The sequence below is a fragment of the Callithrix jacchus genome, chromosome 5 (assembly GCF_049354715.1).
Source record: "Callithrix jacchus isolate 240 chromosome 5, calJac240_pri, whole genome shotgun sequence".
NCBI lineage: Eukaryota > Metazoa > Chordata > Mammalia > Primates > Cebidae > Callithrix > Callithrix jacchus.
The window spans coordinates 84,865,027-84,879,622 of record NC_133506.1 but is presented as its reverse complement, the minus strand read 5'-3'; the positions used below and the strand labels follow the sequence as shown (position 1 = coordinate 84,879,622).

Genomic DNA, 14,596 nt, shown 5'->3' with positions numbered 1-14,596 from the left:
TAAAAAAATTGTTCTTTCTGTTTTGTTTTGTTTTGTTTTTAGCACACTAAAGTTGTTCCAGGATATGGCTTCAACAACAAACTCATCCTGGCAGTATCTGTGACTGTAATTGTAACAATTTTAATCATCATTTTCTGTCTCATTCAGGTAAGGACAATAATTAATTCAGGTTTTCAGAATGCAATCCTGTCTTTGTGTAGATTCAGAACCCACAAACTGAAAATCAAAGCCACTTTCCCACCTACTACTACTTGACATTCTCCTTCAGTTGTTTAAGGCCGAGGTATGCTTTGTTCTTTTACTGTAATGTATATTCCAGGATTTTTAAAGGATCGTCACTTCCAGGACATTTCTGTCAATTGAAATTAAGTTAATCCCACTAGACTATTTTAAGAAATTAAGTTGATATAATGGCAAAATTTCTCCCACCCAAAACTATGTCGACAATTAAATGTACTCTGCCACTAATTTACTTCCTTGTTGTTGAAATGAAATGTCTAATCTTCACCCTCACAGAGCTGTCATCAACCTGGAGAGGAAGGACAAGGCAAAAGAGAGGCATCATCTTGTAGACTTACCAGACTCACACAGTGTCTTCCTTCTCCAGTGTGTAGGGCATTGTCTAAATAGGTCCAGTTAAAGCACTACAGGGTAGCCATCTTTTAAAAAAGTAGTTGGCCACTTATTTAAGTTCACAGGGGAGGGGGAATGTCTCATACTCCAGCCCTCCTGAGCCCAGGCTCTCTGTGAGATGTGTCACCATTTCTCAGACACCATATGAGACATTTCTCCTTGGATTAGGGATGCTCACTCTGCATTACATATCTAAAGCCTGTATCTGGCTACTCTGGGGCGAGTCCTGTTTATAGCGCCCATTCCCAGAGCTTGCCTCTGTTTACCTTTTGTTCGATTACATGATGTATTACTTTTCCCAACAGGCCAGTGCTAGCATATTGGAAGAGTGAGTTAATAAGCTGGCAACCTTGACGCTATGCTGCCAATCCAACTTTATTTCCCTCACTCACCATTTCCATTATTGTGGCAGCCCTCCATTCCAGCCAGAGCAGCCCCTCACCATACCCTGGTCACACCATGCCCATTTCTGCTTTTGTCTGTACCTTTGTCCATTTAAAATTCCCTTGTTTCACTCTGCCTGAGGGAATGCTATGAATCTCTCAAAAGCCATCTCAAGTTCGTCTTTCTTCTTGACACCTTCCCTGAATACTCCAGCCCTTTTGAGCCTACTCCCTTTGTGAGATTTGTCACCATTTCTTAGACACCATATGAGAGACTTCAGAGGCTGAAGTGGGAGGATTGCTTGAGCCTGGGAGGTCGAGGATGCAGTGAGCTGTGGTCATACCACTGCATTCTTGCCTGGGCAGCAGAGCAAGACCCTGTCTCAAAAATAGCCACCACCAAAAACTATCTTGGGATTTGAATAGGATCACACTAAATTTGCAGATTAATTTGACAAGTAACATCTGTACAACATTCTAGGAACGTGACATCTCTTGTCATGTATTCATTTTTTTGAATGTCTTTCAGAAGAGTCTGTTTCCATCATACAGATCTTACACATCTTCTGTTAGATAAAAGATCTTTGTATTTTTGTTCCTAAATACTTCATACATTTTTATCGCCATTGTAAATGGGATCTTAATTCCATTTTCTAATTAGTTATTGGTGGTACATGGGAAAAGTATCTGAGGTAGCCATCTTTTTTAAAAAAGTTTTTTGTATGCTGATCTCTTGATTTTGTATTTAGCCATCATACTGAATTCTTATATTACTTCCAGTAAAATGTTAGTTGATTCTCTTAGGCTTTTTTGGCTGTCTAATATTTATCATTTCATATGCAAATAATGATAGTTTTCTCTCTTCCTTTCCAATAGTTATACTCTACTTTCTTCCCTCCCTCCCTTCCTTCCCTCCTTCCCTTCCTTTCCCCTCCCTCTCCCCCTTCCCTCCCTCCCTCCTTCCTTCCCTCTCTCCTTCCTTCCCTCCCCCTCCCTCCCTCTCTTCCTTCCTTCCTTCTTTCTTTCCTTCCTTCCTTTTTTCCTTTTCAGAGCCTGTTTTCACCCAGGCTGGAGAGCAGTCACTGTAATCTCAAAGTCTGGGGCTTAAGGGATCCTCCTACCTCAGCTTTCTGATTGGCTGGGACTACAGGCCAGCAGCTAATTAAAAAATTTTTTTTGTAGAGACAAGGTCTTGCTATGTTGCCCAGGCTGGTTTTTCTGCCATTTTAGAGGAAGGACTCGGGTTTCCTTTTTTTCCTGCTTTTAAGAGTTTTTATTAGGAATTATCTGTTGAATTTTATCTAAAACAGTCAATAAAATATATTAAGTGCCAGCTGCATGTAAGACCCTAAGTTAGATACAGTCGGCCCTCTGCATCAGCAGGTCCACATCTACAGATTCAACTAGATGAGGCTGAATATTTGAAAAAAAAAACAGCATAAAAATACAAATAGAAAATACAGCAGAACAACTGTCACCATTGTACAATATCTATACATTTTATTAGTGATGACTTAAAGTACATGGGGCCAGGCATGATGGTTCACACTTGTAATCCCAAGTGTGGGATTGTAATTGTAATTCCCACTTTGGGAAGCCAAGATGGGAGGATCGCTTGACCAGCCTGGGCAGCATAGTGAGATGTGGTCTTTACTAAAAATAAAAAAATCAGGTATGGTGGTGGGCACCTGTAGTCCCAGCTACTCAAGAGACTGAGTTAGACAGATCACTGGAGCCCAGGAGGCTGAGGCTGCAGTGAGCTGTGATTGTGCCACTGCACTCCAGCCTGAGCAACACAGGGTGATCCTGTCTCTAAATAAAGTATACGGGGGATGTATGTTGGTTATATGCAAATACTGCATCATTATATGTAAGGGATTGAGCATCCACAGATTCTGGTATGGTGTGGGGGCAGTATCCTAAAACCAATCCCCTACAAGATATCAAGGATGAGTGTACTGTGGAAGAATCAAAGCACTGTAAACAGCATACAATTCCTGTCTCCAAAAAGTTCTGTCCTCAGGTGGAGGAGACTTATAATGAATAAAAGGAATAAATACAGATTTGGAGATAGTGGTGGTTGTGATGGGTAATCTTAATTGTGTTTTCTTCCAAAACAGATATACTTTCATAGAAGGGCACCAAAGGACGATGAAGAAGAATTCCGAAGGTAAATATTAGTCTGGTGATTTTTTTTTTTTTTTTTTAATTCAGAGTCTCGCCCTGTCACCCAGGCTGGAGTGCAAGGGCACAATCTCAGCTCACTGCAACCTCCACCTTCCAGGTTCAAGTGATTCTCCTGCCTCAGCCTCCTGAGTAGCTGGGATTACAGGCACATACCACCATGCCCGGCTAATTTTTTGTATCTTTAGTAGAGTCAGGGTTTCACCATGTTGGCAAGGCTGGTCTCAAACTCCTGACCTCGTGATCCACCTGCCTCAGCCTCTCAAAGTGCTCGGATTACAGGTGTGAGACACTGCACCCAGCCAATCCAGCAATTTTTAAATTATAATTTAAGAAATAGAGGAAAGCTTAGAACTCTGTCCTCATTTTTCAGGGAGGAAACTACCCAAGACAGGAAGAATACTTACTTACCCTAATGCTTAGCCTGACTCCCCTGAAATTAGCTCCCCAGCCAAAGCTGAGCTGGATGGAACTAACAGGGACACATCTGATGTCCCCAACCCTTTGGGGAGGTGGGAAGGGACAGGAAGGGGAAAGGTTTTGGTGCCTGTTCCTGCTGGTGGTAGCAGGCTAGGGGTCTTCTTGGAGGCTCTGGGGAAGGGGCAGGGAAGGCCACCTGGTGTTGGAGTGAGGGTGCTAGTCTCCATCAAGGCTCATGGAAGGAAGGATATGTGAGTCCTTCCTCTAAAGTGGCAGGAAACACTACTTTCTCTTTTTTCTTTTTTTTCCTTTCTTTTTTCCCTGGATCCGAGGACTGGGGAAACACTACTTTTTCATCTTACTGGTTTTTGGGCTCTCCCTCTATTCCTTTTATACAAACCTCACAGAATTTTAACTAGGAAGGCCAAGCCAGGTGGCTCACACCTATAATCCCAGCACTTTGGGAGGCTGAGGCAGGTGCATCAATTAAGGTCAGGAGTTGGAGACTAACCTCACCAACATGATGAAACCCCGTCTCTAATAAAAATACAAAATTAGCCAGGCATGCTGTCACACACCTATAATCCCAGCTACCTGGGAGGCTGAGGCAGGAGAACCGCTTGAACCCAGAAGGTAGAGGTTGCAGTGAGCCAAGGTCATGCCATTTGCCCTCCAGCCCAGGCAAAAAGAGCGAAACTGGTCTCAAAAAAAAAAGAAAGAAAGAAATAGGAGAGACTTTAGACAGTAGTTTGTCCTTTGTGATAAGAAACCTGAGAACGAGAAAGGGAGAGTGTCTTGCCCCATGGTCACACAATGCACTCTGGCTTTTTCTATTTTATTCACATTCAAAAGAATATGTTGTCCTTTAAGCTGATGTCACAGCTCACTCACTCACCAGCGACAGCCTGCTGTATGAAGATCTATGAGATACACAACTTGGCTAGTTGCACTCAGGCACTTGCTTGAGGTGATTCAACTTATAGAATAAAGCAAATAAAGCATCTAGAAAAAAAAAGCGACCTCATCCTCCACCCCCCATCAAATGATGCCTTGAGACCAAGTCCGAAGGGGACTGATGTAAAATACTTGTGCCTACCTAGCATGGTTGTGCCATTTGTTCACTGTACAAGGGCGCTTGGGACTGAACATCCTCCCCGTGCTCCATGCTGAGCCATATACAAAGTCCCTCCAGCTATATTGTGGGGCCCTTCTGGACAGATAGGGAGAGCTTCTAAAAGTCCCACCTGCATGGAATTATTTTCAAGACCCCAGGTATGTGGTTTGCAGTGGTTCTGCTCCCTGTGATTTTGGACTGAGGTACTCATTTAGTCCTAATTAAGACCAGAGAAGTACAATGTGAGAGACGTGGGAAACAGCAGCATCACTCACTGTCTTGTGCCTGTGTCTCCCCAGGGGCATTTCCAGAGGTCTACCACACAGGACATCCTCACCGCAAAGTGCGACTCAGGTACATTGGAGCAGGATTCATTGCTGTGGCCAGAGAAAGCAGAAGACATGCAAAATTAATATTTCCCTTTCTATCTTCTAGGGTGGCTTTTGTTTAAGATGGCCGCTCTGGCTTAGGGATATGTACAGAACTCTCAGTGCCACACGCATGAAAAACATGGCACAGAAGCTGCATGACAAGGAGTCTGCCAGTGAGGACGAGATCTTCAACAGGTACACTTTTTAAACGATGGGCCCTCACAGTTCCCATCTAAAATGAGGAGGAGGAAATGATGGGCCCTCAGAGTTCCCATCTAAAATGAGGAGGGGTAAATGATGGGCCCTCACAGTTCCCATCTAAAATGAGGAGGGGGAAATGATGGGCCCTCACAGTTCCCATCTAAAATGAGGAGGGGGAAATGATGGGCCCTCACAGTTCCCATCTAAAATGAGGAGGGGGAAATGATGGGCCCTCACAGTTCCCATCTAAAATGAGGAGGGGGAAATGATGGGCCCTCACAGTTCCCATCTAAAATGAGGAGGGGGAAATGATGGGCCCTCACAGTTCCCATCTAAAATGAGGAGGGGATGAGAAGCTTAATTGCTCCTTTCAAGAATTAAAACCTTGCCATTGTTATTCTTATCCCAGGGACAGCAAAGCCCCAGCAGAAACTCCATCAGAGAACACCCCAACCAGAGAGTCCACTGCTGAGGGGGAGGACAGTGAGGCCCTGCTGTAGGAAGAGAGCACAGAGTGACTGTGGGGGTCCGGCACGTCTGCCGGGGGGCTTCCGACCAGCGGAGAGCCTCAGCCCCACTCAAGTGTTCTTAACCTGGAAGAGGGAGTGCGCGGAAGAAAAGATAGATAGAGAGCGGGGTCTGGAGGACTGCCAGGCGATGCCGGAGCAAGAAGTGCCAAGACAGCAAGTTTATTTGTGCAAACTACAGGTTATATACCTTTCAGTGTTTGAGGAGTGACGTACATTCCATTTTATCTTGAAATAAAGTCAAGAACAAAAAAATCACAAGAAAAGGGGTACAGAAAGTATGACTCTTAATCAAAGGGTGTACAGCAAAGGGACAATAAAGCTTGCAAAAAGGGGGTCATAAATCTAAACGTGTTTTTCTAAAATCAGTTAAGCAAGCAAGTAAGATTGTTAACAAGGTATAGCTGGACCTTTCTAAATGTCATTCTAACCTTGCCTATTAATATAGGATCATATGCAAACAATATGATTGAGTTAGCAGAGGTAAATGAAGTCATACCCTTATTGTGCAGAGAAGGAACTAGGAGGCACACAATGTCTACCCATACAATGTCTCATTAGACCACAAGGCCTGAGCTCAGCCATTCTGTTGCAAATGTCAGAGGCAAAGATTGATATTTATAAAATCAGTGCAGCCAGACTTCCTCCTTTCCCTTAGCTCAATAGCCTCCAGGAGAGGAGAAACATGTATGGGCTCAAGCTCAAGATGGCGAGGGTCCTGTCAAGGGCCCTTCGCAGGAGCGATCCCCACAAGTGACCCCAGTCCACCTACTTGCAAGGGCCATCAGAAAGAAAAACAGTACTGAAGCCAGTGGCCCATGCATCCACCAGAGGCAGGAGGCAGGGGAAGCACAGGCCATCTTGCCCTCCCTTGTTTCCCAGTCTAATTAGTCACCCAGACCTGAAAACATACCCTCAGGTAGTGGAGATTTTTCAATTAAATACTGTTGTTCTTGGTGCCCTCCCCTGGTTCATCAAGCACCAGTCATATAATACAACATACTTGACCTCCTGCCCGCAGGGGACCTCCCCTGCCTCCTGGCCCCTCTCATAGGATCACTGGGCCTACCTGCACTGTGGGGCCAAGCCCTGTCTTTTTCCCAAGCCCTCAAACCCATGCATGCATGTTCGTCCAGACGTGGGAGGGGGCTTTTCACCTTTATAAAATGGTGGAAAATTCACATTTTTTTTTTTGGTTTTGTAGTTGTTTTTCTTTTTAAAAATCCCAAGCCTTGGATAGCAGAGAGATGCTAGAGAGGCAGGGTCAAAAAGAGTGTGTGAGAGCAGTAATTTCCCAAACTGCCCTCTGCAAGACTATATTTCAGAAAACATGCTGGTGCGGCTACGTCTCCATTCACATGTACTCCCCTAGCCTCTCCCAATCCCTCACTGATGCACATCCATAGCTGCACTGTTCCATACCAGCAGTAGAATTCTGCAGAAGGCGCAAGGATTCCTCCACTCCATCTTCAAAGAAAAAGTCACTAATAAGTCCCATTTGGTAAATTAGTGAATGTTAAACACATGAGTGAGCAAAAGAAAATCTGAATGAACAAGAATTGGTAATCTACCTAACAGAACACAAGTGAATGCTGGCAGTTCAGTAATAGGAGGTAAAGAATGGTGCCGACTGCAGAACAGCAGTATGACTGCTCCCAGGAGCAGTATGACTGAGAAGCAGCCCCGCGTGCGTGCTGGTGGGGGTTCTAAGCAAAGCTAGTCACCCATCAGTTCCAATGAGTTTGCTGAAGCCGGACAAAAGACACCTGTTCTCGGGCCAGGTGCGGTGGCTCATGCCTGTAATCCCAGCACTTTGGGATCATGAGGTTAGGAGGTTGAGACCATCCTGGCTAACACAGTGAAACCCCATCTCTAATAAAAATACAAAAAATTAATTGAGCATGGTGGTATGCACCTGTAGTCCAAGCTACTCGGAGGCTGAGGCAGGAGAATCACTTGAACCCAGGAGGTGGAGGTTGCAGTGAGCTGAGATTGCACCATGGCACTCCAGCCTGGGTGATAGAGTGAGACTCTGTCTCAAAAAAAAAGAAAAGACACCTGTTCTCTTGCTGCCTGCCCCAGTTACCTCCCCAAGTTCCTTACTGAGACTGAAAAGTGTCTTTCTGTGTGATGACTTCAGTGAGCAAACAAATATTTGAGTGGAAAGCACAAGACTAAATAGTTAAAAGTATAGGCAGAGCAGCAGCTACCATTTACAATTTGCTTACTTGATGCCAAACCCTGGGTTAGGAATTTTACAGTCTTACATTATTTAGCCCAGCAATCCATGGAAGCATAGTTTTTAAAATTATCATCTGACATAAGGAAACAGGGCTCGAGGAACATAGGTGACCTGCCCAAGTGTCCAAGGCCACACATCGAAAACGACAAGTTAGCGTTTTACACCAGGCCTGTTGGACTTCAAAGCCTCTTAACCACTCCACTGCCCTGCTGTAGGGCATGGGAGATAGAGGGGGATGCGCTATGGTTGCCATCAAAGAGTCAGTAACAATAATATGGCGATGTTGAGGATGATGACAGCTGCTGTTTATTGGGCACCAGCTGTGGTCCAGGTACAGTGCTAAGCACTTCAGTTACACTGTTAAGTCACCAGGACAGACACCCACACCAGCTCTGTAATGGGATGAGTGTTAGACATAAGCAGGGAGCTGACAAGAAGCCAAGACTAGGCTGGGCATGGTGGCTTTCATCTGTAATCCCAGCACTTTGGGAGGCTGAGGTGGGTGGACCACCTGAGGTCCGGAATTCAAGACCAGCCTGGCCAACATGGCGAAACCCCATCTCTACTAAAAAATAAAAAAATTAGCTGGGGTGGTGATGCGTGCCTGTAATCCCAGCTACTCGGGAGTCTCAGGCAGGGAGAATTGCTTGAACCCAGGAGCCAGAGGTTGCAGTGAGCCGAGATCACACCACTGCACACCAGCATGGGACAGAGCAAGACTCCAGCTCAAAGAAAAAGCCAAGACTAGAGATCCTTGCACTGCTAGGCTCCCAAAGTCTGGATTCCAAGCATCTCCAGGTTCCTATTTTGGCATATTTATATAATTTTTATGCTTAATTTTTAAATATATTTTATGTATCTCAAATGTGTACATGTTTTTTGGAGACAGGGTCTTGATTTGTCACCCAGGCTGGAAGTGCAGTGGTGCATTAATAGCTCACTGTAGCCTCAAGCTCTTGGGCTCAAAAGATCCTCCTGCTTCAGCCTCCAGAGTAGCCGGGGGGCTACAGGCATGCACCACCATACCCAGCTACAAATCTTATTATTCCCAAATGCTACCCCACCATATTTCTAAAAACTTCCAAGAGTAATATTCTACTTTGCCCAGTTTGTCCTCAACTGAGCAATTTTGGCTGAGCCCAGAGTTTCTGCTGGGCCAGCCTGTGGATGAGCTGTGTCTCCCAGGCTGGTATCCATCCCTGCCTGTCACCTGGGAGAGGGAGGGGCGCCCAGGGTCAGGTGGAACAAAACATGACTGCCTAGGACTGCCCCTGTCTCCATCTCACTGACGGCAAACCACGGCTCAGAGGGCCAGCTCTTAAGTGAGACCTGAGTGCCAGAGAGAGGTGGACGCAAGGCCAACAGCTACCAAATGAATGAAAATTCTGATTCCAATTAAACCTGCCAGAGAAATAAAGCATTTGTAAAAAGATACCGAAATAAGGTGATGTCTGATTAGGGTAAACATGATGCAGACAAGAAATGCAGCAGTTCAGAGGGAAGGTCAGGCCGCCTGGGAAGAGTCCTTGAAAAAGACAGAACGTGCCAGATGCTGTGCCTGGTGCTGGGAAAGAGTTGACTAGGACAGCATCCCTCTCAAAGGGCTCCTAGACTGCGGGGAGGAACAGAAATCTGAATACATCCTGAGTAGACAGCATGGGATGGCATAGTGGCAGTGGAGCCAGGTGTGTTTCTGCTCTTGGTCAGCTGGAAAGGAGTAGATGTAAGGGTCAGCTTAGAAGAAGGGAAGTGGAAGACAAGGTTTCTGAGCTGACAAGAGGAAGGAGAGGCCTTCTAGACGGGACACTACAAAGGCAGAGAACCCCTAAGCAGAGTGAGCATCAACCTCCACAGGTTAAGGGCTCAGTCACACAGGACCACCCCCACATCAGATCCCAGTTGCAAGGCCAGGCATCACCTATGCATCTGACCAACTGGCTATAAATTGGAGGTCCCCACAACTCCCTCCTCAGGTTTGGCCATTTGCTAGAGCAGCTCACAGAACCCAGGAAAACAGTTTATCTACTATTACTGATTTATTACCAAGGATACATTAAAGGATACAAATGAACAACCAGATGAATAACACAGGGTGAGGTCTGGAAGGGTCCTTGTGGAGTTGGGGTGTACCCCCCTCCTGGCCCTTTACCCACTTTTGTTTGGGTGTCCGAGGCTTTGCAAAAGAATAAGGTGGGAGTCCATGGTGGAGTCACATGGTGAAGACCTAGTTAAGTCAGAGGCCTGGAGAGGTGTCATTCTAGCTGGGCAGCAGTTGACACACAACCATCCTCTGAGTTGATTGAAGAAGCACTTGGGATTGACCCAAAGTTCGTTCTGGAATGTTCTCACTGGAATGAAAGCTGAGTGGTCTGCAGGCCATATAGTATACTTGAAGAAAACAGCCATCATTGAAAAAGGCTGCCAGAGTAAAGGTGTCTACAGGGAAATTTAGGTTTTTTTTTTTTTCCTTGAGATGGAGTTTCACTCTTATTGCCCAGTCTGGAGTGTAATGGCACGATCTTGGCTCACTGCATCCTCTGCCTCCTGGGTTCAAGCAATTCTCCTGCCTCAGCCTCCCTAGTCTGGGATTAGAGGCATGCACCACCACCCCAGCTAATTTTTGTATTTTTAGTAGAAATGGGGTTTCACCATGTTGCTCAGGCTGGTCTGGAACTCCTGACCTCAGGTGATCCACCCAGCCTGTTTTGGGGTGTGTGTGTGTGTGTGTTTGGAGACAGTCTCACTCTGTCGCCCAGCCTGGAGTGCAGTAGCGTGATCTTGGCTCACTGCAACCTCTGCCTCCCGGGTTCAAGTGATTCTCCTGCCTCAGCCTCTTGAATAGTTAGGATTACAGGCACCCACCACCACACCCGAATACTTTTTATATATTTTTTTGTAAAAACAGTTTCACCATGTTGGCCAGGCTGGTCTTTAACTCCTCAGCTCAAGTGATCCACCCACCTTGGCCTCCCAAAGTGCTGGGATTACAGGCGTGAGCCACTGTACCCCACCAGGAAATTCAGTTTCTGAAAATACACCTGTGGATCTCTAGCCGTGAATATCCTTGGAGGCTGCTTTAAATGGCTGATCCTCAATGCCTCCCTTCTAACTCACATGCCTGCTCTCCTATATCAATCTCCCAGAAAAGGGGACCTCTTTTATTCCTTTATTTTTTTTTAAAGATGGGCCTCACTTTTTTCCCCAGGCTGGTTTTGAACTCCCGGCCTCAAGTGATCCTCCCGCCTTGGTCTCCCAAAGTACTGGGATTACAGACGGGAGCCCCGCGCCCAGCAAAGCCTCTATTAAGCCCTTGTGTGCTCACTCTGCGGTACTGCAGAGAGAGCGGGAAGGGAGCAGAGGTGCGCCGGCGTCTTCAGCTGGAAGTGAGCAGGGGGCTGAGGGTGGGAGAGGCCGGGAGCCTGGGGACGGGAGGAAGGACTGCATCTTCACAGGGACGCCACCCCGACCCTGGAGGTCAGGACCTCGCCTAGCTCTGGCTCTGAGGTCCTGGAGGAAAGAGATGGTGTTGCGACTCAGAAGATCGGGGGAGGGCCACCCCCATTTGAGAAGAGTGAAAATCCCGAGCCTGAAGCAGAAGCGGAACTGGTTGGAGCCAAGGCTTTAGAGGTGGCGCTGGGAAGAGGGTCTGGCGCCGCCCTGTGGACCGTTTGGGGCTCGCCAGGCTGAAGGCTCCTAAAACCGCAACCTGCGAACCAGAGTGAGGTTCCACGCGGATGGGCCGCAGCCCCGGCCGGAGCCCCCACACTGGCCCTGGACTTCTCCACCGCCTTACGGCAGGAGAGCTCAATAAGCTCCTTATTTAACGCACTGTTGTATCAGGTCCCTGTCGCAGCCGCTGGCCCTATAGCCTAATGAAGGAGCGGGTGCATGCACTGAACTTCTGCCACAGCAACGCGTCCTAATCCACCGTCCAGAACGGCGGCTAGAATAAGGTTCTCGCAGTCCTGGGCTTCGGCTTGAACGCTGGGCCGGCTGCTGCGCTCTGCGGCTCCCTGCAGGCCTGCGGATTGGCCAGGGGCCGTTCCTTCTGGGCCGCGGCTGAGGAAGCAGCGGCTGCACCAGAGAAGGGCTTCTGGGTGAAGGGGGAAGCGCACGGGGGCCGCGGAACCGCCTGAGGCGTCTTCAGGCCGCGGGCTCGGAACCGGCAGGCTTTCGTTTCTGCTTCATTCCATGGCCAAAGCAAGCCACGTGGGCAAGCCCCAAGCCAGGGGGCAGAAAGTACCCTCCACCCACCACAAAACCATGCAAGCGGAGGGTGCAGGGAGGGCTGAGGAATTAGGGCCAATGGTTCTATCTATCCCGGTGAGTGAGGAGCCCTGCTCTGGGGGTTGCATAGCCTGAGTCTGCTCTTGCAGTGGTGTCTGTCACTATGAAGACTCCACCCCGGGTCGCCATCAGGTCACGGACCCTGACAAGGCAAGAATCGCAACCTCCTCTGCACACAGCCCTGCTCCCTTCCCCCGCCCCATGCCTAACACCAAGCCTGGCCCTCAGGGATGACTCAGGAATATGAATAAGAGCATTTTAGGCCGTGCCTTCATTATCCGCATGTGACTCGTTATGAAATACAGACTGACTTCCTAAAGATCAGCACATAGTGCCAAGTATTTGCCCTGTAAGCTGTAAAGAGACTGCCATTTGGAGCTGGGATCTGTCCCCAGGTCTGTCAGACACCAAATCCCATATCTACTGCCACCCAAAGGGACCTCCAGAAGACAGGGGTTATAAAGTTGGAAAGAGTCTCACCACCTGAAATAACCTCAGAGAAGTCTGTCTAGGGCACAAACCTAGTCAGGGATCCACATAGACTTGAGGACAATTTTTTTTTTTTTTTTTGAGACAGTCTCATTCTGTCATCCAAGCTGGAGCACAGTGGTGTGAGCTCGGCTCACTGCAAACCTCAACCTTCTGGGCTCAGGTGATTCTCCCACCTCAGCCTCCCGAGTAGCTGGGACCATAGGCATGTGCCACCGTGCCTGATTAATTTTCTTTAAATTTCTTGTAGAGATGAGGTCTCCCTGAGTTGCTCAGTCTAATCTTGAACTCCCAGACTCAGACAATCCTTCTGCTTCTGCTCCTCAAAGTCCTGGGACTACAGGTGTGAGCCAATGCACCTGGCCTCTTAAGAACAATTTTAAAAACAGTAAGGTTCACCATCACAGCCTCTGCTGCTCTACAAAGCCCCTTGGCCCCTCTCATCAGGGCAAAAGCAAGATAGGCCCTAGATGTTCTGCTTAATGGTCACCTTTCCCAGGAGACTTTGCTCTTTAAAGGAGAACCACTTAGAGCTATGATCAACCCTAAAGAATGCCACCGGCACTATTGAATGCCAGACATGGGTCATGTGGCTTGGAGTATATTTTAGGACAGATACTCATGGTAAGTTATTTCCACCAGCCCCCAAAATTGACTATTCAATGTCCAACTATCTCGGGGCCCAGGCTGATAAAAGTGGAGGCGTGAGGAGCCTTGGGTTGTTTTGATGTGCCTTGGTCATGGTATATGTGGAAGATTTTAGAATTTGTTGTAAAAAGTGATGACCCATGGCTCTCCGGGCTGGATCTGGGATTGCTAATAGCTATCACGATTTCATATTTAATATTTTTTCACAGATTAGAGTTTCTTAGCTCCTGTTGCTATCTCTCTGCTCTCATGAGCTCGCATAAGAGCACATGAGAGCAGAGAGATAGTAAGTAGCAGGAGCACATTAAAGGAAAAACTCCTGGGCAATGTGGCAAAACCCTGGCTCTACAACAAGTCAGCCAGGAAGGGGGGCATGCGCCTGTGGTCCCAGCTACTGGGGAGGCTGAGGTGGGAGAATCGCTTGAGCCTGGAAGGCGGTAACTCAATCCAAGCAGAATCCCAGGTGGCTCATCCCAAAAGTAAAAGAAGAAGGAAATTCTATTGCCAGAAGACAAGGGGATGAAATGAGGGATGAAGAATCAAAGACTGAAGGTACTAGAGTTCCTTTTTATTTTATTTTTATTAATATTTAATTTTATCAGAGGTGGAGGGTCTCACTATGTTGCCCAGGCTGGTCTTGAACTCCTGGCCTCAAGCTATCCTGCCTGATGAGCCTTCTGAGTTGCTGGGATTACAAATGTGAGCCACTGCACCCAACTTTGGTTTTGTTTACTGGTTTGTTGTTTTGTTTTGTTTTTTGACAGAGTCTTGCTGTGCCACCCAGGCTGGAGTGCAGTGGTGCAGCCTCGGCTCACTGCAGCCTTGAACTCCTGGCTTCCAGATATCCTCCCACCCCAGCACCAACCCCCACCGCCTTCCAGTAGCTAGTAAAACCATCTCAGATAAAGCCTGTTTTGTGATACAGCGTTGACTATCTCATGGAATCTACTGGATGGTACTAAACATGGAAAGCAGAATGGTTGGGTGGGGGCTGGAAGTGCAGCTACTGAACTTGTGTCGCTGTTGTATCATCGCAGAGCTGAAAAACCTAAGTCGGGGACCGTCTGTATTTGACAAATAAAAAGCAGCAAAACCCA

General features: G+C 47.3%; 1 protein-coding gene across 50 annotated transcripts in view; it reads left to right on the top strand.

Annotated features, from left to right (window-relative positions):
- The window catches only part of LOC103790533 (leucine-rich repeat-containing protein 37A2), an 83,655-nt gene extending 77,487 nt beyond the window's left edge, over positions 1-6,168 (top strand). For all 50 annotated transcript variants that reach the window (XM_078373271.1, XM_078373268.1, XM_078373264.1 and 47 more), the window contains 5 exons: positions 43-147; positions 3,137-3,186; positions 5,034-5,088; positions 5,170-5,300; positions 5,716-6,168. In XM_078373271.1, the coding sequence (XP_078229397.1) occupies positions 43-147; positions 3,137-3,186; positions 5,034-5,088; positions 5,170-5,300; positions 5,716-5,806 (432 nt within the window). In that variant the 3' untranslated portion in view covers positions 5,807-6,168. The remainder of the gene's footprint in view (positions 1-42; positions 148-3,136; positions 3,187-5,033; positions 5,089-5,169; positions 5,301-5,715) is intronic.
- The last annotated feature ends 8,428 nt before the right edge of the window (positions 6,169-14,596 follow it).